This window comes from Cygnus olor, chromosome 1, assembly GCF_009769625.2.
Source record: "Cygnus olor isolate bCygOlo1 chromosome 1, bCygOlo1.pri.v2, whole genome shotgun sequence".
Classification (NCBI taxonomy): Eukaryota; Metazoa; Chordata; class Aves; order Anseriformes; family Anatidae; genus Cygnus; species Cygnus olor.
Genome location: NC_049169.1, coordinates 179,888,152 through 179,910,800, shown reverse-complemented (window position 1 = coordinate 179,910,800; position 22,649 = coordinate 179,888,152). Strand labels below are relative to the sequence as shown.

The window sequence follows — 22,649 nt, the reverse complement described above, 5'->3', positions numbered from 1 at the left end:
TAATAAACAATTTGAAAAATACAAATACCTAAACATTGACCGCCATAAAGAATTCGTTATTTCAAAGTGGAAAATGTACACTACCTTTCAAACTTGTGATATAGTGCAAGTAAGACATCATATTTCTTTTTCAGCCTTGATACAGTGCTATCAACTTTAGTGCTTACAGTATCCATGTTAACATCCACTTCTTTGAGAAACTGAAAAAACGTGCACACGCTGGAAAAAAAAATGACATTTTAACTCTGAGAATGAGTATTCTGAAATAGCTCTTCAAAAAAAACCACTAAAAATCATTGCCTTGCTTCACTAGACTTCAACATAGTCTTACTAAAACTAGCAGTGACTGAAAACCTTGCTTTGGGAAAGACTATTTGTTTACCTGGAGCTCCATACACCACCTTGCCATTTTCTAGATTTAGAAATACTGTTCAGCTAAGTACCACAGGTCTCTACTAACACAGGTTCTACTACAGAACGAGAATTTTCTTGGCTAGTACAGATATATTTGGTAGTCCAAATTTGCTAACTAGATACATCTTCCTTATTCTGCCAGTAAAACCGTAAATACCCAACACTGACATCTTGACTCTTCTGTTCTGCCTAAATGTTCTACTTTAAAATTGTTCTTACTACTCTAAGAACATAAACCATGGCTTCATCCTTGCTAAAGAAAGACCTAGGAATTAAAACAGGTGAATGCATTGAATTATATGGAACTTCAAGTCTTCCAGCACACATTTGGCAGCAAGGACAGCCCTACCCTTTGGAAATAGTATTGTACAGGGGACCAAAGTCATCCATGTAATACTATGGCCATCAAGAACACGTGGTTTTTGTTGTTTTTTTAACCAAAAAATGGCTAAAAATTAAGGTGGAGGAAGCTATCAAACATTTTGATTCTTTATCAAAACAGTTTTTTGAGAGTTCTGTTTGCTTTGTAATAAAAACAGTCAGAAGTTCATTTAGGAATTCTTTTTACCACGTAATGAAGAAAAAAGCCTTTCAAATATATTTGTGTGGCTCCAGAGTGCAAGATGACTGGTAGCAATCTCTGCCAGATTGACTTTATAACTGGTGAAAAGCCCAGAACTAGCGAGCAATTGAGTATTGCTAAAAGCAAATAGAATAATAGCTTATTCTTTGAAGCCCGAGGGGAAAAAGTGTCTTTCAGTTTGCAGTGTAAGTTAGTCAGGTGAATGCGTTCTGTACTCCAGTAGAACATACTGAACATCACCTCACAAATGTGATTAGATTTCATCCGAGTAGTTTTAAGTCAGTCAAAATTGAACAGATTAAGTTGAAACATAGGACCTGATCACTGTTCTGTGAGATCATATGAGGAGAAGAGGCATAGAGAAGTCTAACCATAACTGATGACTCCCAGGAAAAGAATATTCTGGCCCAAATCTAGAATTACCAACCTGATGTGCACCACATCCTGCCTTAGCCTCCTTAGCATCCTCAGTGCTGCGTGCAAGGGGAATGGTAATCTTGACACCCCCCCTGCAGCAGGATGCCTAACCCCTGCTGTGTATTCCCATTTTTGCAACACTGTCTACAGATGGGAATGTTTCCCCCCAACAAAAACTTGTAAATTCACTCCCTTGGCTATCACAAAGGCAAGGATGGGATACAATTACAATTGCTACGATCTCCTACCAAATGTCCATCTCCCACACATTTATGGTGAGGCTTCAGCCATGATAAAACCACAGCAATGCACTAAGCTGCTGACAAACACCAGGGGATGATGCAGTGTCTGAGAACATCAGAAGGCCCTACTCACCCACACAGGGAAGGGTTATTAGGCAGAAAGCACTGGAATCCTGCTCCTTCAACAGACCTAACACAAGGGTACACCTATTGCTGTTGCCACTTAACTTTACATTAGGAACAGATATACTGTAATCCTCATTTCTCTAATATGAGCTTAGTGAATGTAAAAATATAATGGTAACATTTTTGAGTCAAAAGCACGTAGAAAGGTAAAAAGTTTTAAATGGCATTAAAGTGTTTGAAAGTGAGCAAGATACTGGCAAACGATTTGAATGCTAAATTTTTTTTCCCCACTTTTTGACTTCGCACAAGCCTAATGTTAATGGAAAGGTTTTACAGAAAATCTTGATATAGAGAAAGAAAGGAAAATATCAAGCATGATTTATACCAAGTTAAATCAATTCAAACTTTATCAAGGACAAGAGTCAAAATTGTCATACGCCAATCATAAGTTGAAGCAAACAAATGCCATTGTTCCCTCAACTAGAATAAAATAGCAAGACTCCTAGTTTACTGAGATACACAGTAACTGCCATAAGTAACCTTCATTTTAAAAATCGAGCCTAATACACAAAGATTCCCACTGATTGAAATCTAAATTCACAAAAACTTACCTTATGCTTATACTTTTCAGAAGCTCTGTGAAAGTGAACGTCATTTCATCCAGATCAATTGCTACAATAAAGATACAGACTCCCCACGTTTCCTTTTTCTTTTTGTCATAAGCCTTTCAGAAAAAAGAAAATGGGTTTTATGTGCGTTATGTAATACAAGTGGGTGGTATATAGAGAACATTAATTTGTTCACAGTAGGTTAGAAAAAGTAAAACAAGAGACATTCATGCAGACATTCGTGTATGATAGCCAGTTATTTGGTAAGTGAAAACCAGTAAAAGTTTTATATTACAGATGACAGATCAAGTACTCCAATTCTTACTATAGAGTACAAAATGAATTTTAACTGTAGTTGTAATTCAGCTAAGCTTCAAAATAAAAGCTGTGGTTCCACTGAAAATTTATATAAAGCAGAAACTTTTTTTTTTTAAAATGTACATTAAAATTGCAATTTGAAAAATAGGAACTGTTTCCCATTCAGGATTACCTGAGGGAGCGAACATCCCTCTCCCTACCCATACCTCATCATTCAGTTGCACTTCCACTGTTACGGACACAAACTACGTTTTACCATAACAAGACACAGAAGGTTAAGGAATGAGGAGAGAAGGATTTGTTCCTTCCTAGAAAGGAGGCAGCCATGAGAACCAAAATAATTAGAGACAGGGAAATAAATACTCATGAGCTTTATCCTACAACTGGGTCTCAATAGCACAGCTGAACCACAAACATCTCTAGCAAGTCATGGTAGTAACAAACACCTTTAACCTTAAAGCAGAGCCAGGAGGGAGCTGAACTATCAACCTCACGCTCTTCTGCACTGCTTAGTTTTAACCCGCTCCCTTCCCTATTTTACTTTTTCCTTCCCCACCACCCCAGCTAGCTGTCTCCCAGGCAGTACCTCTCGGAACCATAGGGACCAATTCAAACCAGCAAATACTTTCAAAAGGCAGCAGGGACAGGATCACACCAGATCTAGCTCCCTCCATCCTACATGGTCTTCCAGAACTACCCCAAAAGCCTCTGAACCCTTGATACCCCTCCACATCCTCACTGGAAGTAGCACCTACCCCTAGTTTCCTCTAGCAGACTGCAAAGCAGCTCTCTCGTCCTCTCAGCCACTTTTAACAGACCTCTCCCTCACTCAATGGTCACACACTTGAGGTGACAAGAGCACCATATGGCATCCAGAGCAAAACCCAGGGAAGGCACTAACATGGCTGTCCAGCTGTTTCTTCCTGAAGGGGACTAACCCTAAACAGTCCCAACACAAGTCAGTTCACAAAACTCAGTCTGGCAGTGAGGAAACTAACTCTGGCCCTCTTCTTCATCACTTTAACCATCACTAATACCTTGTCATATCCACAAATAGCACACGAACGATTTCACTAACATTGCTAATAAGTCTTCTACAACGGCTACTTTTTTGGGACCAGCGTTCACACATTTGTGAAGACTGGCTGGGACCTCCTCCAAAGCATGAAAAATTTCATTTGTTGGTAAAATAGATTAGGTAAGAATTATAGTCTTAGAATATCCCAAGCTGGAAGGAACCCACAAAAATCAAGTCCAACTCCTGGCTCCACACAGGACCACCCAAAAATCAGACCATATATGTGGGAGTGCTGTCCAGACACTTACTGAACTCCGTCAGGCTCAGTGCCATGACCTAGGGAGCCTGTCCCAGTGCCCGACCACCCTCTGGGTGCAGAACCTTTCCCTAACCCCCAGCCTGACCCTCCCCTGTCCCAGCTCCATGCCATACCCTCGGGTCCTGTCGCTGTCCCCAGAGAGCAGAGCTCAGCGCCTGCCCCTCTGCCCTCTGTCCCTCGTGAGGGAGCTGCAGGCCGCCATGAGGCCTCCCCTCAGCCTGCTCTGCTCTGGGCTGAACAAACCAAGGGGCCTCAGCCCCTCCTCATGAATCTTCAGACCCTTCACCATCTTTTAGCTCTCCTTTGGAGGCTTTCTAATAGTTTTACGTCCTTCTTATACTGTGATGCCCAAAACTGCACACAGTACTTGAGGCAGTCTAGATCTGAATGCTAACTGACCAGACACCTTCAACAACATGGTAATTGTCAGTTACTTTCTTCCTACATTCCTATTTGAGTTTTTCTATGAACTGTGACACCTTGTACAACAGATAATTATTTTGAAAGAAGCTCCTAACAGACTGAGATGCATTTGATAATACATAAAGGAATGCATATTAGTATCAACTAGCCATTGTTTTTTGTTTATTGGAAGCTTTTAGACATTTCAGGTACCATTATGTACCACCAGCAACCTACAGACGAGGCAAAAAAATGTGGGAATCCTTGAGGGAATTTTGCATATAACAAAGGCTTTGTTAAGAAATGCACTGCCACTGTCTCAGACAACTTCAACACTCCTTTGCTAAGAGGTACAAGCCACAGAACATAAAAACGAAAAGCATCCTATAGGATGGTGATAGTTTCTCCTGTATTAGTGTTTGTGACCCATTGAAAAAATCTTTAATGTTACCTAGTTAGCTACTAAGAAGGATGACTATTCACTTCCTGAGGACGACACCATCAAGGTTGATCTTGTTTAATAAGGAAGTCCTTCTCACTTTATGCTCCTGCAAACTCAGACCATGGCACTGCTCTATAAATACAATGTCTTGTAGGTCAGGAAGACTGAATGTTAGGAAGCAGAGCCCTTTTTCCCAGTATGTTGCCTACAAAACAAGGTTAGCTCCTTTAGAAGGCTTAGCTCTACACAGGGAGGATGAATGCTTGAAGGCTATAGCAATGGTTTAGTTGGTAAGAGCAAGGTCTGGTTTTGCAAGAACAATCTTTAAACTCACCCCAAACCATACTGGTTTGATGAGAACAGCTCATTTATTTCTACCATTAAACAAGATAGCAGCCTTTCAATCCACTAGATTCAAACTACTACAGCAAGTCAAATTCTAGTTATCTGGACTATCCCCATATCTACTGCTGATGTTACATGTTGTTTTGGACATCTTGTCCTCAACCAGACAGATGTTGAACAAAAATTCCACAGAAGCCAGAATAAACTAATAGATTATGAGTATTTTTCTACTAGCAAAGAAAGGTGAGCAGTACCTGAGCATGCCAACCTCTTAACATCAGCTGAGTGATGGAGAACAGGAAAAGAAGCCAGACCACCAGGCTACATATACACATCATGGGATTAGAGAGGGGGAGAAGAGGTAAGAGTAGGTCTTCCCATTACATCCAACTGCTGAGTGATCTCCTTTTCATATTCCTTCCCTCCCAAACCATACAGATGTTTTTTTTAAGTCATTTCCTATACAAACCAAATAAAGCCATGGAACAAACTGCAGCAGCATCACTCAGTTCAAATACTTTATGAATTGCATACCTTTAGACAAGCCAATCCCATGACACAGATAAATGGTTTGTTTACAGTTAAAACCAGACAATTCATCCCAGATAGACTTACTTGAAGGCATAGGAACATATATAAGACAAATTCACAGCCAGAAATTCATTCCTGAGGGTTATCTTATTGACCAGTCTGACTTAAGCTCTTTGTTGATACAGCTCCACTACAGAAAATGGGCAGGACAATGACTCAATGTTTGTTCTTGACTGCCAGTCAGTTCAAATAAGGTAACTTCCAGTAACCTGATTTCAACTCATAAATCAAAATCCATTAATCACTAACTCAGAAGATTATTTTGCACTCAACAGTTCCTATAGGAATTGTTTATTTGCTTTTAAGCATTCTGGGGAAATCAATGCTGTAATATTCAGGTAATACAGGTCAGTTGCATTAAATCAATCTAGTTTTCTGTAGAAAAAAATCTAAAGCTTTACAGAAAGTCTTTCAATATTTCTTATTCTGCAGTTACTATTACTATTATTTAATCTATTTTTTAGCAAATCATCAGTTTGCCTAAACCTAGTGAAAACAACCTGGAAGATTGGCTTAAAAGGCTCAAACTGAATTACTGTGCAATGGGATCATTGCCTCTCTGCTTTCCAGATATTGCTGGAAGTTAAAGAGAACTGAAGTTATTTCTGTTGGTGCCTACCTCAAGATGGTCTCCAGTGCTACAACAGATGCAAGGAGGAGATGGTAACAGGAAATCTCAGTTCTAGTCTACACAATTAAAGATATTTATTATGAAAACTGTTATCAGTGTTGGCAGAATGATTGCCTACAACAGTGACCCAGGAATAGAGACTTCTGATGATGTTGCATAAAAGAAGGTCAAGAGAAACATAGATGAGAAGTATACAAATAGAGACAGGTACTTTAATTAAATGGGATGTCACACTGAAGCCTTGTTTCATTAACGGGAACACACAGAACCATAATCTCAGCCACCACATTTTAATACACGCAATTACCTAGATGGTAGAAGAAAGACTCTCAGATATGCTTATGATTACAGGTACAAGATGGCAGGAAAAAAGATCAAGAAGCGCTCACAATAAGAAGCTTAACAGATTTAAGACCTGTAGAAACAAATTTATAGGAAAAAAATCTGAAAATGAGTGAAGTGCCTACTATCTACATACAAAAAGTTCTGTGTAAAGACAAATCCTCTATTTTTTCAACAGTATTTTTTCTATTGAAAATTTGACAAGTCAGAAAAAGTACATGCCACTTAATTATGCTTTTCAAGTGCAAGAGCAAAACACTTACATGCACTGGATCTGCTGTTAAAGTACTGAGTAAGACCAGCTAGAGGCCATGGTGATGATTTATATTTGCTATGGGACTTCAAGCAGTTTTTATGTTTTATTTAAACATGAAGGATACTACAAGATCTGTGACTCTGCTCATCCAGCTGAAGCAGCAGATTCAGATTCAGTTTTGCTGCAGTTCTGTAAGAGACAAAGCTCCAGCCAGAAAATACTTTATTAGCTTGTACATTTTGTGCTTTTCCTTTAAGTAAGAAGCCTCTGCATGTCATTAACATGAGGAGTAGGTGGTTTATCAACCATAATATTTTTTTTCATGATACTACAACCAAAAAGATTTAATTTACTCATGAAATTTTAGAGGTTTGGAACATGTGACCAGCTGATCAGCTTTTCTGTCTGTCTAGAGCAACCTTAAATATAGCAAAAACTATTTTGTTCCTCCATTTAGGCTGCAGTTCATCTTTTACGTTTTCTCCACTAAGAAAATAGTTCTACTTGAGTCAATTAAGTGCTCTGCAGCATCCCCATAGCAGTCAACAGAGTCAGAACGTAAGATGCGCAACCAGAAACAAGAAAAGATGACAAGAGGGCCAGGTTTCTCAAGTCATTCCATAAACAGCAAACAAAACGCAAAGCTTTTACCCAGGCATCACAAACTGCAGCAAGCTGGGCAGCTGAAACACACCAGACCCTATTTCTCAAGGTCCTTTGCAGACTCCAATTTCTATCAGCTTCCTAAAGCACTGATTTTCTTTGCAGAAGTTTGGTTCCAATTTAGTCAACACGCCCATCTGTTCCTCATATTGATTCTTTCCAATACGTTAAGCGATAATTCACTTTATTTTTCCTGATAACCTGCTTCAGATTCGCAGGTTGTTCTCTGCCTGAACAGTAGCAGAATATAACAAATGCCCCAAACTTTCTCCTAATAATATAAGTATGGCTTCCAGGACCTCTCCTAAGCTTTCTCACACCAAAAACCACATACTGCTGAAAGTATGTCAGTACTTCCACTAAATCTATTCACTCCATCTAGAGTTTACAGGCACTACTGATTCATAATACAGATTGCAGGTGAGTTACACACAACTGGAGTACAAGGGTCCCCATACAGGAAGCCAATTTGCTAAGTCAACAACTGTCAATGCGTAAGAGTTTTGTAATGAAGATAGTGAAGACAACACTAAACCAAACGTTTTCTTTACCTAAGTAACTTGGTTTGGCAAACAAGATTAATGACAGAATGAGCAAAAGGCTTTGTGTGACATTAATGCAAAAGCCTTATTTATATATGCACTACCATGTTTGCAATAAACTTGCACTGGAGTTCACCAGATACAAAACAGAATTTAAAGCAAAAACATCTTTCTGGTTATGCATCAGATAACTTCTTTCATACCATATACCAGCAGTGCTGCATCTCTGGAACCAGCATTAGGGATTTTGTCTCAGAGGTCTCAAGTTACGATTGTATCATGGAAGAGTGCAGTTCAACTCTGGTTGTCAGAGGAAAGCTTTAATGTTCTCTGCTTAGGAAGGAAAGCCCCATCATCTTTGCAATGTTTTGAACAATTTCTCTCTGCAGATTTAGCATTTCAAACTACACGCTGGTCTCATTTTCCAGAAAGACAGGTTATAGGAGAGAGACACGGCCATGCTTTCTCCTCCTACACACCCCCCAGCAGGGTTCAGCTGTTTCAAGGATTCAAGGTCCAGCTGCATAACCTTGAGTCAAACCAATGAGGAAACAGAGAAGCTGAGAGCTGTAAGAAAAGCTACAGTGTGGACCACGCAAGATAAAGGTAAAGTTACAGACAGAAGTAGGATCATTAGTAGCTCAGATTCAAAAGGAAAAAAAAGTCAATACAGAAAGGTGTAATATCCTAAAAGGCAAAAAACAGCAAGTCAGTTTTGGTGGTGCTGGTGGATGATGGCATGGGGGAGTTATTTCAGGGAGCAGCACATACCAGCCTTTTTCCTCCCAGCTGATGCCTGCCCGTCCAGCAAAAACACCTTAAGTGTCATCGAAGTGCAAGTACACTCGGGCTCATAGGTCATTACATCCTAGCTATCTTTTGTGTGCTTGCCAAAATAGTAACCGTAATAACAATAAACCTTGTTTGCAGAGTCTCTTTGCACGTGGCTATGTGTACCCTATGCAACCCAGAAGGGGCAGTTAATAATAGATGATTTTTACTTGAAGTTACTGAACATTCATTAAGGATGTATCGTGTTCAGACCAGGTCAGAGCCCACATGTGGGCCCTGAACCTCTATCATTCACACAGTATTTTGTCTCAGCCTCGCTGCCTCCTTGCTAGCACTGCAGGTCCCCTCCATATCCTCAGAGGAGGGCAAAACTGAGATCAACGATAAAAAAAAAAAAGAGGCCGATGTGATAGTGAAAGTAAGGTTTTATGCTCTGTAACAGGTTAAGAGTCAGGATCATTAGATGCTAGCTTTATTTCCATCAGCGGTCTTATGATTTGACCTGCCTTGAGTCAAACCAGCTACAAGGTGAAGCAGAAGACTTCCGGCAGGCATTTGTCTCAATTTGTGTCCTGCTATTTCCCTTTTTGCTTGAGAAGGGAAAGCAGCTTGATAAGCAGCTTCTTCTGCTCCTGTTCAGAGTTGAAAGGTTAGTACCAATTAGAACATGCACAGCTGATGCTTGTAGGACAAACACTGACACAGCCCCTCACACCGCACCCCCTTACCGCAGGGAAAAAGGGAGTGGGCACTTAAATACAGCCTCCTCCTGAGTGCTCACAACCTAAAGCAGAAAGTCACACTGCAAAGCCTCGCTCCCCATGATAACAGCCTGACTTGAAAAGAGAAGCAGCAATTAGCCAGGCTATTAATTTGCTTGATTTCAGCCCCAAATGAAGCCTGCTGCTTCAGCTAGAAGCAGCAACTCCAGCACCTGCCAGTTTCCTCATTTCAACACCTTGCTGATATGTCAGAAGGTTTGAGGAAAACATCCAGAACTACACCACAACACAGCGTAGACCTTTTCCTACATAGGGAGTCTCTTAGGATAGACCTTATTGCACTTGAGCTGCAGGAAGACGAACATTAGTTACACATCACAATGAAGGCCTTGTCATTGTCCTAGTCTGAACAGATAAACAAAGTCAATCACAGAATCACTAAGGTTGGAAAAGACCTCCATGATCATCTGGTCCAACCATCCCCCTACCACCAGTGTCACCCACTGAACCACGTCCCTAAGCACCAGGTCCAACCTCTCCTTGAACACCCCCAGGGACGGTGACTCCACCACCTCCCTGGGCAACCCGTCCCAGTGCCTGACTGCTCTTTCTGAGAAGAAATGTCTCCTCATTTCCAGCCTGAACCTCCCCTGGCACAACTTGAGGCCATTCCCTCTAATACTATCACTGGTTACCTGTGAGAAGAGGCCGACCCCCAGCTCCCCACACCTTCCTTTCAGGTACCTATAAAGAGCAATGAGGTCTCCCCTGAGCCTCCTCTTCCCCAGACTAAACACCCCCAGTGCCCTCGGCCACTCCTCACAGGACTTGTGCTCCAGGCCCTTCACCAGCTTCGTAGCCCTTCTCTGGGCACATCCTCTGATGTGGAAAGGGAGGGTTTCCAAAGCTCTTTATCTTATCCAGCCACTTCTAGATAATCAGTGAAATGACAATTTCACCTGAAAGTGAAATTCGCAGAATTATACTGAAACCTGTCTTGGTTTTTTCACTTGACAGGACTGACTACTTCCGTTTCGGTTCATACCGAGAAGCCTGACTTCGCTTTTAAGTAAGTGCTCCCCGGGGAACCTCCACAACCAGAAAATCTTATTTGTTACAGCAAGAGCCACACAGCCTTTCCCCCACACTGTTTCTGTTCTGCGTCAACAAACTCACAACTGCATCAAGAGTCGCTTTGAAACCGCAGGCAGCGAGGTATCAGCAGTGCACAGCTCCCGCCGCAGGAAAACGAGCGGCAGCCACAACAAACACACGGATGCTAGATCCCAGATGGGGGGAATAATACCCAAGCTGGGCGTTTTAGATTTAAGTCAGGTCAGTATCACAAATCTTTGGTTGGGTTTAAACTGTGTCATAGCCATTCTCTGAGTCAGCAGTAGTATTGGGGGGGGGGGGGGGGGGCAAGTGAGGGGAGAGAGAAACGTTTTAATCTATTTGCACACCCAACGACTGATATTGAATAGGAATACCTGAGCCACAAGTACATACTGATTACAAGTGTGCAAGGGGAAAAAGTAAGAGTTTAACAGTAAACTTCACATTTTTCTGCGGCCCCTTTCAGCACCTCCTGAAGAGGGGCATAGCAGGCAAAGCACACAGGGGAACAGGTGGGGATGACCCCTCTAGAACTGCCTTTGGGATGCCTGAAATAACTCGCAGAGGGGGCTGACCACGGGTCGGGGATTCCTGCCGCCGCTCAGGGTCGGTGCGGCGGAGCTCCCCACCCCCTGCCTCCCCCGGGGAGCGGGCTGCCCGGCCCCACGTACTCACCGGAGCTCCATCGGCGGCGGACAAGCTCTCGTACGTCTTCCACGCCTTCTCCCTGACGCTGCCCGACACCTTCAGTGCATCGCAGAGCGCCACGAAGCCGGCTTCCCCGACGCCGAGCCTGGCGAAAACAAGAGCGCACAGCCTCACCTCCGCCCGCCGGGCTAACGGGGGCTCCGCGACCGGGCCGGGCCCGTTAAACCAGGCGCTTACCGGGGGCTGGCGGGCGGCGGGGCGCTGCCGGAGCCGCCGTCGGGGCTGGAGCGCTGGCTGCGGGCGGCGCCCGGCCTGCGGGGGGGCTTGGGCGGCATGGCGCGCCCGGCCGCGCTCCCTGCGCTCCTCTCCCCGCCGCCCAAACCGCGAGAAAACTGCGTCACCGCCAGCCGCTCTGACGTCACGTCCGCGCCGGTCGGTGCCCCGCCCCCTATCCGCGCCGCTCCGCCCCCCCCCCCCGCCACCGAGCCCGCACCGGGCTCGAAACCGGGGCGCGGAACCCGGAAGGAGAAGCCGCCCGCCGTTCGGCCAATCGCAGCGCGCCGTTGCTCGGCGCTGGCCAATGGGAGGAGGGCTCGGCTTCGCGCCACTGGAGCCCTGTGGTAACGGGCGGGGTGCCTCGCCCCACCCCCCCAACCCCTCAGCGGGGCAACCGCCCCCCCGTCATATATACACATATATACACGTATATACACATATATACACGTATATACACGTATATACACACATATATACACATATACACACATATATGTATATACACATGTATACACACATGCACATATACGTATATGCACATATATACACATATATACGTATATACACATATATACACATATAGGGATATACACATATATACAACGGTGTGGGTATAGGGGACAGGAATTGACGTCCTGCATGGCCACCTCTAAACCTGACGCTCATCCAACTCCCCACCGCAATCCTGTTTGTAACACCATGCACTATATTTAATAAAGGAATTTTATCCAGCCTGTGGGACTTCTTGGGGGGTCGTGAGGAACCTCATGAGGTTCAACAATGGAGAGTGCAGGGTCCTGCGCCTAGGGAGGAATAGCCCCAAGCACCAGTACAGGCTGGGGGTGACCTGCTGGAGAGCAGCTCTGCAGAGAGGGACCTGGGGGTCCTGGTGGGCAGCAGGCTGACCATGAGCCAGCAGTGTGTGCCCTGGTGGCCAAGAAGGCCAATGGTGTCCTGGGGTGCATTCGGAAGAGTGTTGCCAGCAGGGCAAGGGAGGTGATCCTGCCCCTCTACTCAGCCCTGGTGAGGCCACACCTGGAGTGTTGTGTCCAGTTCTGGGTTCCCCAGTACAAGAGGGACATGGAGCTACTGGAGCGAGTTCAGAGGAGGGCTGCTTAGATGAGGAGGGGACAGGAGCACCTGTCTTATGAGGACAGGCTGGCGAGCTGGGCCTGTTTAGTTCGTACAACAGCAGGCTGAGGGGAGACCTCATCACTGTGTATAAATATCTGAGGGGAGGGTGTCAAGAGGATGGAGCCGGTCTCTTTTCAGTTGTGCCCAGCGACAGGAGGAGAGGCAACGGGCACAAACTGAAGCACAGGAGGTTCTGGCTCAATATTAAAGGACATTTCTTTACTGTGAGGGTGACAGCGCACTGGCACAGGTTGCCCAGAGAGGTTGTAGAGTCTCCTTCTCTGGAGATATTCAAAACTCACCTGGATGCCATCCTGCACAATGTGCTTCAGGTGATCCTGCTCAGCAAGGGGGTTGGACTGGGTGATCTTCAGAGGTCCCCTCCAACCTCGGCCATTTTGTGATTCTGTGGATGTTGAACCGATGAGATTCAAGTCCCCACTGCCCCTGTTCCAGATCTTAAAATTTACTCTGTCATCTACAGTCACATAACCTACATTTAGAAGGCAGATCACTGCTGCAAGTTAGCATGCTTCCTTTGAAGTTTCTTTATTATGGCAACTCGCTAGTAAAAGCACAATCGTTGTACGTAGGGGCTCTTGCTACATGCCCACATTTACCATCCATTCGTAAAGCAACTAGTTTTAGTGGCATTGATGTCAAACTTCTGGGTTTAAAAAAAAATATGAGTACAATGGTGGTATACCAAAAAAATTACTAGCACTTAGGATTCACAAGCAAATAAAGCTTGTTTGGGCTTTTTCTTTTTTCATTAATTTCTCATTTAAAAATAGGCAAACAGGCCATTTTTCTGGTTCATAATTAGAATTAAACCAATTACAGTAAAGTGAACAGAGAACAAATGGGATTTCTGAGGTAAATCCAAATACATAAACTCCAAGTGTTTGAATTGCAGACTGTAGGATTTAGACATTCCTGTAATTCTAGCAGGCTGTAACAGAAACTTTACCCTGCTTCTCAGCACATTTCAAATACTTCTCGGATTTTAATATTTAATATTTTACTTCTCGATGATGCCAGATGGCGTGGAAGGTTCAGAGTCTAGGTCTGCACGTGATCTACAGCTGAACCACAGACAACCGGGCAGATCCACCAGCTTGGAAAAGGGAGCAAAAACCCTAAAGCACAGATGAGCCCATTGCCCTCTCCTCGTCGGTGGCTTTCAGGGCACGGAAGAATTCAAGATGAGGGCAAAGCATCCGGGAAAACTCGGTGGCAGCCAGTGGAGACCCTCCCAGCTGTCAGCAAGGAGGAAGCACGCCCTCCTGGGTAGCTGCCCTCGCAGCTGCGTTAGCGTGCTTTCAGAGCCAGGCCCCAGATCACCCGAACGATAGGCAAAGAATTTGTGCTGCTCTCATCACTCCCTGGCTATTACTGCTTAGGGAGCGGCACATTCTATTAAAGAGCTGACAACCGGTGTCGGCGTAAATACTTATTTTCTGAAATTGTTAGCGCGACGAGCCTCTTCTCGAGTCAAATTTTATGCAGCTTTTCATCAAGCAAGGTGCTCAGGGCTCCCCTCCAGAAGCAGGTGCAACCAAAAAATAATCTCAATGCTTCATGTTGCAGCTTACTGAGAACCAGAGGCAGCAGATGAATTGAAGTCCAGTGGCCTTTAATCCATCCCAGAGCCTCAGATATAGCAACTACACCTAAACTGCGTGAGGAAGATCTAACGTGTATGTAATAAGAAAGGCGTATGCATATGTAAAGCTGTATGCAAATTGCTGCATTTTCCTCCTTGCTAGACATTTGAATTTTAATCCTGTATTTTAAAACATTTCCTTTTAAATGGAGCCTTTTGGCTTTTGGGATAAAATGGCAAAGGTAAGAAGAAAAGTAGCTCTTAGTGGGAAAAAAAAAAGAAACACTGCAAAATCAAATTAGGTATTAATCATCTTTTCTCATCAAACCTGACAATATATTTGTTCTAAACATCTTGGCACAACAGCTTTTGAAGTGTAGGTCATACACAAATGGCAGTCTGCGAAACCTTGCCCAGTCAGGCAGTCCTGATTCATTGTTTCCAGCTGCTAAACAATCTCAAGTAATTTCATTATCTTAATTCTTTTCGCTTAAAAGTGTTGCTATAGTTTCAGAGTAATTGCCAGTGGAAATAGAAATCATTCTTTCATTACAAATGAAGCCAAGCCTTTGTATTTTGACTCTTACTGCTGAGATAAGGCAGAAGTTTGTTACGTTTTTAGTTGCCATAAAAGTGAAGTATTTGTGATGGGGAAACTTGATTTAAGTGCACCTCATGGTCTACCAAGTCTAGCTTCTTATTTCCACATTAGCCAAGACCTCTACCACCTAAGTTACAATTCTAATAAAGCCATTTCTTCTGCAGGTACATGAAAGAAATGTATTTTCTGCAGCCACTGAACTGGGAGCATCTGGATATTAGTCCAAGTACTAGGTATTGACTGAATTTTTGCTGGAATAAAGCTCATGGGCTGTAAAATTCAGAGATTATTAAAATGTCTTTAAAGAACTAGAGTGGGCAAAAAAAAAGGGCGAGCTAGAGCTGAATGATTTCTCTTGTATTACCTGTTGATAAATAAAGTGTCTATTCTTTTCCCTAGGAAACCACAGGGAGTTTTGTGAGAACACAAACCCTGGCCAGGCAGCAGGGGTATAATCTTCCCCAGCCAAACTTTTCTGTGCAGGGACATCCCTTGCAGCATGCAGCAGCCACCAGCCCGTGCCACCAGTGTCACCGGGAGCCCAGCAATCCCTCCCAAAGCCCCAGCACAAGTGCTGGCATGGGCAAGGAGCAGGTATACCTTAAGAAACAGGCCTTAAGAAATGCTTTCATGGAACAGCCGCCCAGAGCAACAGACAAACTTAAATGACAGTCCCATTTCAGGAGTGCCCTGGAGAGGAAAAGGCTACGCTTTGAAACAGCCCTAGCCAGGCCTTTTCAGCTCCCCAGCATGACTTTCACTGGTAACCTGGCATCAGCTCTTCCTTTGAAGTTTGAAATGGTGCAAAACTGTCTGATTTGTACCCATTTTTGGTGATCTGTTTGAAATACCCTCTCACAGTACCAATGATGCTGTGTAGGTTAAGCTCTTATCTCAGGATACACTGGCAGGGTAACGGGGAGAAAGAATGAGCGTTTCTCAGACTCAGAATATGCTTGCTTGCACTGTACCTTAACAGGCCCCAACATCATTGTATCCTATATAAAGACTCAGTTCAAAATATGAAGGATAGAAACTGTTTCTAAAAGTTAATATTTCTGCAGTGATGTAAAATCCATAGGGGCCACAAACGAACTTCAATCCATTTCTCTCTATATGGAGAAGTATTTCTTAGCTGTTGGCTTCTCTAACAGTTCAAAGCCTCTCCCTATACACGTTACTAATAATATTTTCACTACACATTTATTCATATCTACGTATGTAGTATGTACATATGTATGTGCATATGCAGTATGTAGTGCTGGAGTCTCAGTTACTGTGATGAGTCCACAGCAGGAAATCTATACCGATAGAGTGGTTAAGCCCATTGTTAGTGGGGTATTTCAGGCAAAGAGCATGCACACACTCTTCTCACGTGTACTGACCATGACGGCTTCAGAGATCAGAAAAGAGATGATTATTGGTGCTGGATGGAGAGATGTCTGCATGGGCATCACACCTAGATGCAAACCCGCAAGCCAAGCCTTGCACGGGTACTTCTAAGCTCTCTCCCTTTGACATTAGTTAATAAAAGTTTTGTGCTGGTTAAGCACTTTGACCCGAGATTGACTTTTTTTTCCTCCTCTTTTTTACTCAGGTAACTTCGTTTATCTATTTATATAAAATCATTTATAATTGTATTAGGGCCCAATGCATTCCATGTTCTGGGTGAAAACAGCTACCCAAGTCATGTCCATTTTACAGATTTGTGCTAGCATTGACAAAAAGAAAAATCCCCGAGTGGTGCAATTTATCAAAAGAAGCCCTGGTGCAAATGCAATTACAGCAGAAAAACTAATTGTTCCTGATACAGCTTTCCTTGCTTCTGGAAGATTTTAGGACATAAATGTAAAACGTACCTTTGTGTGCATAGCTACATCACGCCATGTTTTGCCACACGGGTACAGTCCTATGTGCCCCCACACAGGTAAAGCACTGCTAACCCCAAGCACATTCTGTCCTGGGGGTTTGTAGGGCTTCCTGCGATCCCTCTGGAGTACAGCTTGTCTTTATTGGTACTGATATTTAAACAGAAATAAAGGTCAACAAGCAAACAAGCCCCAACCCTATTGTTGTTTGCGGCTACGCAGCCGTGTGAATGACCCCATCCCTTCCCGTCCTGCTCAGTCCCAGCTTCTGCTTCCTCTCTGTGTGAGAAAGCATGCTCCAGCACGGCCAACACCCTGTCCTGCTGCGGATGGTCCCTGCAACAAGGATGTTTCCTCACGTCTCTTCTTCCCAAGACCATGAGAAGTAGAATACGCTCCACTAGAAGTAGTACTCAGGAGTCGACTTGAACCAACAACCTGCAAATCAATGGAAAATGAGTGACCAGAGCTCATGGTCAGCAGATGTGGGCGTTTCTCTGAATTAAGTCTACCTGTGACCTCGTCTATTTGCTAGAAGTGAGCCCAAGATAATTAAATTCTTTATTAAGGCTTGGCAGTTAAACACCCCGGTTAGGTGAAGGCATTTTGCACTCCAGCAACGCTCTTAGCGTGACAACAGCTCTACAGACTCTTCAGAGTTTTTTCCCTCTAACAGCAAAACATCCTCCTACGACTCGAGCAAACAATGCCAGTGAAAGCACAGCTCTGCTGGTATTTCTAACCACAGGCGTCTGCTAACACAGCCATGGGAGGCTTGCATCCTCCCACCCAACTCACGGCAACAAAAGCAGACGCTCGTCTTGCAGAGTACGCGGCTCTCAGGTAGGCACTTCCATAAAGCCTCTGTTGGCTCCCACAGGACTGATTCAGCTGGAAACCATCTGCAAATGAATGAATCCCGCCCTTGCTTTGTCTCTGCAAGCGCAGCACGTCTGTGCTCCTTGCTGCAGGTAACCCCACAGCTTCTCCTTCCACCAGGTAACCAACCTCTGGCGTTTTCCGTCATTCACACCTTTGGTGCTTTCTTCGTGCCAAAACCTGCCCCTTGGCTCTTCCCGCTGCAAGACTTCAAGTAGAGGATGAGGAAGGACTGAGAGCTTTTACCACGCTTTGCAAGCCCAGATCACGCACACCAGCTGGGGACCAAAACCTTGCACGTGCAAAGACCTGCTGAACACCACAGGCTGAGGCACACAGAGAGCAACACAGCCCCCTGCACAAAATAAACACGGTGGCAGATGACAGTGGTGCTGCTCTATTTCTGTTCCTTCGGTGACAAGCTGAGTCCCAGCACTAGGATTCACTAGTCTGCAATGTTTGCAAAGATTTTTGTCCAAAAATGTCATTTTTACACTATCACTTTCCTGGAATCCCTCGGGCTTGAAATGTAGTTTCCTTCAGTATAGCACAGCTAGGTTTGTTTATCATCCCCTTTTTCAATTAGAAAAATAAAAAATAAAAAACAGAAGAAGAAAGCCCAGGCAGTTCAAAGAGTTATTTTTTTCCACTTTTTCCAAGAGGGCAGAATTTCCATCAGGAGCTTTTTCTGGTCTCAGGGTGTTTTAGGTCTTCTTCTCATACAAACTACCTGGCATTTAATAAGATGTGAACACCTGCCAGGAGCTTTCCTTCATTCAGCACAAGTTTCTCTCTTCTTCTCCAACACTTATTTTCACACTGCTGATAGAAATAAATTTCCCTCTGCTGGTCAACAGACTCAAAAGCTATTAGGGACACAGGCATGCAGCACGTTCATGGAAACCTTCAGTCAATAAGAACCAATCTATTTCTCCCCACCACCTCCACTCCTTCCTGGCTGGTGTCTCCATCAAAGGATGCTCCTCATATCACAAAGTTTCTTACTGAGTTTTATTTGGAAAACAAGGTAGAGACAGTGAAAGGCTTGCTAAAAAAAAAGCAAAAAACAAAAATAAAATAAGTTTCATGTTTAATTTATGGAAAAAAATGGGGGTTGGACCCGATGATCTCTTGAGGTCCCTTCCAACCCCTACAAATCTGTGAAAATAGGAATGGCATGCCCATGAAAAGGTAGGAAACATCCTTTAAAGTTCTTCAGTACAAATCTCAAAGACTGAAAGAATAACCATTTCCTGACATACATTTGACCTTTATGCAAGCACACGATTTCAACATCCTGACTGTCTGTAGCTGAAGTTTTCCCAGTGGATTTTCCAGCTTGCTTAGACCTACACCAAAGTGTAGCTACGTAAATGTAATTTATACGTAAACGTCTAACCTACATCTACACGAAGTTTTAGCTGAGGTTGTTCATGACTGACATCCACCACCAAGAATGGATTAAATAACTTTCGGAAAGTAACAATTACACTTTTCATTTTTCATACAATGCACCTATATTAAACTACAAGTGAAGCCAAGTGCACAAGAAGGAAAAATGTGTTATTTAAGAAACTTCCTTTAAAACAAATTATTTTATCTCAATCCAGACGTTCACAATAGTAGGAAGTGGGATGATAGCATGTTTACAATTATATAATAGCTCCAAAACCACATCCTCCCACTGTATTAATAAAAGATGAAAAATAAGATCAGTCCACAGCCTCTTGACTGAATCCACTTAAGACAAAATATTTGGACACCTATGGTGCACATTATTTTAAAAAATTGGTTTAAGCAGCAAATATTTTATTAAATATTCCTACTTTCCTGATAAATCAACGCTCATAATTTGGTTGGAAGGACAAACAGGTCAATTCCCATATTGTGAAAGCTCAGAAGTGGATTTTGGGGGGAGATTTTCCAGCCTTGGTTTTGGGTGTTACTCCCTTTTTTCCTCCTCTGTAAAATTTTTCTCACAGCCAGCTTCAAAACCACAGGTAATAGGATACATCCTGTCCTGTACTCTCTCCCATAGGAGTTGCCATACAAAGATCCCAACCATATCAAAAATTTCAAACTCACTTTAAGAACAATAATTTAAGTGCAAATGGCACGATACAGACTGGTAATAGCAATACTTGAGCTAGCTCAAAATGAACTGGCAAAGCTCAATGGTGCAGTCCAGCATCATGCAGTGGTGGTTCATTTCCCAGAACCAGATAGTGATCAGCCCCACTTATGCTGCTTATACAGATTCTGGATTCAAGGCTGGCTTGGAGCAGCCCAAGAGAGATGGTTGATTTTCAAGGGTCAACACCTCCAAGTTTGAGAATGGTCCATTCTCACTTGGAAAGTCAAGTAACAGTGCCAGGAGGTCTACATGGAAGAACAAGGAGCTCCTGACAGAACTCAAACATAAAAAGGAAGGGTACAAGACATGGGATCAGGTCACCCAGGAGGAATATGGAGACACTGCCCAAACAGGGCAGGAATGGGGTTAGGAAAGCCAAACCCCACCTGGAGTTGAATCTGACAAGGGTCATGAAGGCCAACAAGATGGGCATCTGCAGATACATCAACAGCAAAAGGAAGACCAGGCCAAATGTAGATCTGTTGCTGAATGGGACAGGTGCCCTGGTGACAAAGAGCATGAAGAAAGCTGAGGTACACCCAGCGAATGGCATCTCAGGGAAAGGCTGGGGTACTCCCAGGTGGGACCCGAGAGAATGGTACGGAGCTGGGACAGGGGAGGGTCAGGCTGGGTATTAGGGAAAGGTTCTGCACCCAGAGGGTGGTCGGGCACTGGGACAGGCTCCCCAGGGCAGTGGTCACGGCACCGAGCCTGCTGGAGTTCAAAAAGTGCTTGGACAATGCTGTCAGATGTATGGCCTGATTTTTGGGCGGTCCTGTGTGGAGCCAGGAGTTGGACTCGATGATCCTCGTAGGTCCCTTCCAGCTTGGGATATGTTTTATTATTGGTCTTTACTGGCAAGATCTATGTCCAGGAACTGTAGGCTCCCAAGATGGAACAGTGAAGCCTGGAGCAATAAGGACTTACCCTTGGTGAAGGAGGAGCAGGTTATGGAACACTTAAACTGGACGTATGTAAGTTCACAGGACCTGATGGGATGCACCCATGAGTGCTGAGGGAACTTGCTGATGACGTTGTGAGGCCACTCTTGACGATCCTTGAAAGATCACGGCAATCAGGCAAGGTTCCTGAAGACTGGAAGAAAGCAAACATTGCTCCTGTATTAAAGAAGGTCATGAAGGAGGATTCAGGAGCTACAGGCTGGGCAGCATCACCTAGATTTCCAGGAATGTGATGGGGGAAGTTATCCTGGAGGCCACTTCTGAACATTAGTAAGACAAGAAGGTGGTTGTGAGTAGTCAGTGTGGTTTTACAAAGGAGAAATCGTGCCTGACCAACCTGGCTGCCTTCTGCAATGAAATGCTTAGTAGATAAAGGGAGAGAAGTGGATTCTGTTTATGTTGACTTTCTCAAGGCTTCCAACACTCAAAGTGACGAAGTACAGACTAGACAAATGGACAGTAAGGTGGACTGAAAACGGGCTGAAAAACCCAGCCCAGAGGTTTGTGATCAGTGGCATGAAGTCCAACCAGAGGCCAGTCACGAGTGGTATACCCAAGGGACTACATACAGTACTGTTTCATAGGATGATTAGTGGCCTGGATGACAGGACAGAATGCACCACCAGCAAGTTTGCAGATAACACATAACTGGGAGGAATGGTTGATAGACCACACCGGTGTGCTGCCATGCAGGGGAAACTTGACAGGCTAGAGAAATGGGCTGACAGGAAAGCCATTAAGTTCAGCAAGGGAAATGTGAAGTCCTGCCCCTGGGGATGAACATTCACCAGTACAGGCTGGGGGACACCCAGCTGCTGGAAAGCAGCTTTGCAAAAAGGGACCTGGGGGCTCTACAAATTGACCACAAGCCTGGAATGTGCCCTGGCACCAAAGACGACAAACAGCCTCCTGAGCTGCGCTTGGAAGAGTTGTCAGTAGGTTGAGGAAGGAGATTCTTCCCCCCAGCTCAGCACTGGTTGGCACATCTGAAGAGCTGGATCCCATGTATTTAAGGGATGGGATTACGGGATTTGAACATCTGACATGAGAGACTGAAAGAGCTAGGACCATTCAACCTGGGGAAGAGAAGCTTCAGGGGTTTCTTGCATGTGTAATATCCACATACGTGTATGTGTATAAACACATGATTGAAGCAGTCATGAGACAGAATTCTTGGTAGGGTCCAGAATCCGGATGAGAGACAATAGGCACAATTTGAAATACAAGAAATAGCATTTATAAACATACTATTTTTTTTTTTTTTACTGGGAGGGTGGTTGAGCACTTGCACAGGCTGCCCAGAGAGGCCGTAGTGTCTCCAACCTTGGAGATACTCAAAACCCAGCTGGACACAGCTCCAGGTTCACTGTGCTCTGAGCAGGAGGCTGGTCTAGATGATCTCCACAGGCTCCTTTCAACATCAGCGATTGAGCAATGTTTTGAAAATATGTACAAACTTCATAGTGTAAGGTTGTCCTTTCCCTACATATTTATTCAGGCTGGAATAGTGGTGAACTGGATGCTTTAGTAATCCGTGCTTTGTCTTAGTTACGCACAAGTCAAGAGCTTAACACACTTGTGTAATGAACACTCCTGGCTCTCAGCTGGGTCAACCTAACTCACAGCACACTCAGCTGTGGAAGAAAATACTA

General features: G+C 44.0%; 1 protein-coding gene and 1 long non-coding RNA gene across 3 annotated transcripts in view; one reads left to right on the top strand and one right to left on the bottom strand.

Annotated features, from left to right (window-relative positions):
* The window catches only part of RB1 (RB transcriptional corepressor 1), an 82,031-nt gene extending 70,027 nt beyond the window's left edge, over positions 1-12,004 (bottom strand). The window contains exons 1-4 of one of the 2 annotated variants that reach the window (XM_040542188.1): positions 11,775-12,004; positions 11,565-11,682; positions 2,394-2,506; positions 85-219 (exon numbers count right to left, since the gene is read on the bottom strand). In XM_040542188.1, coding sequence (XP_040398122.1) covers positions 85-219; positions 2,394-2,506; positions 11,565-11,682; positions 11,775-11,872 — 464 coding nt within the window. In that variant the 5' untranslated portion in view covers positions 11,873-12,004. Of the gene's footprint in view, positions 1-84; positions 220-2,393; positions 2,507-3,463; positions 3,483-11,564; positions 11,683-11,774 lie in introns of those variants that run through there. The other variant, XM_040542196.1, reaches the window with a different exon arrangement.
* A 1,868-nt stretch (positions 12,005-13,872) lies between these two features.
* LOC121062322 lies at positions 13,873-16,356 on the top strand. Its single transcript, XR_005815512.1, has 3 exons — positions 13,873-14,499; positions 15,319-15,387; positions 15,554-16,356. It is a non-coding gene; the product is annotated as an uncharacterized LOC121062322 (long non-coding RNA).
* Positions 16,357-22,649: the final 6,293 nt, after the last annotated feature.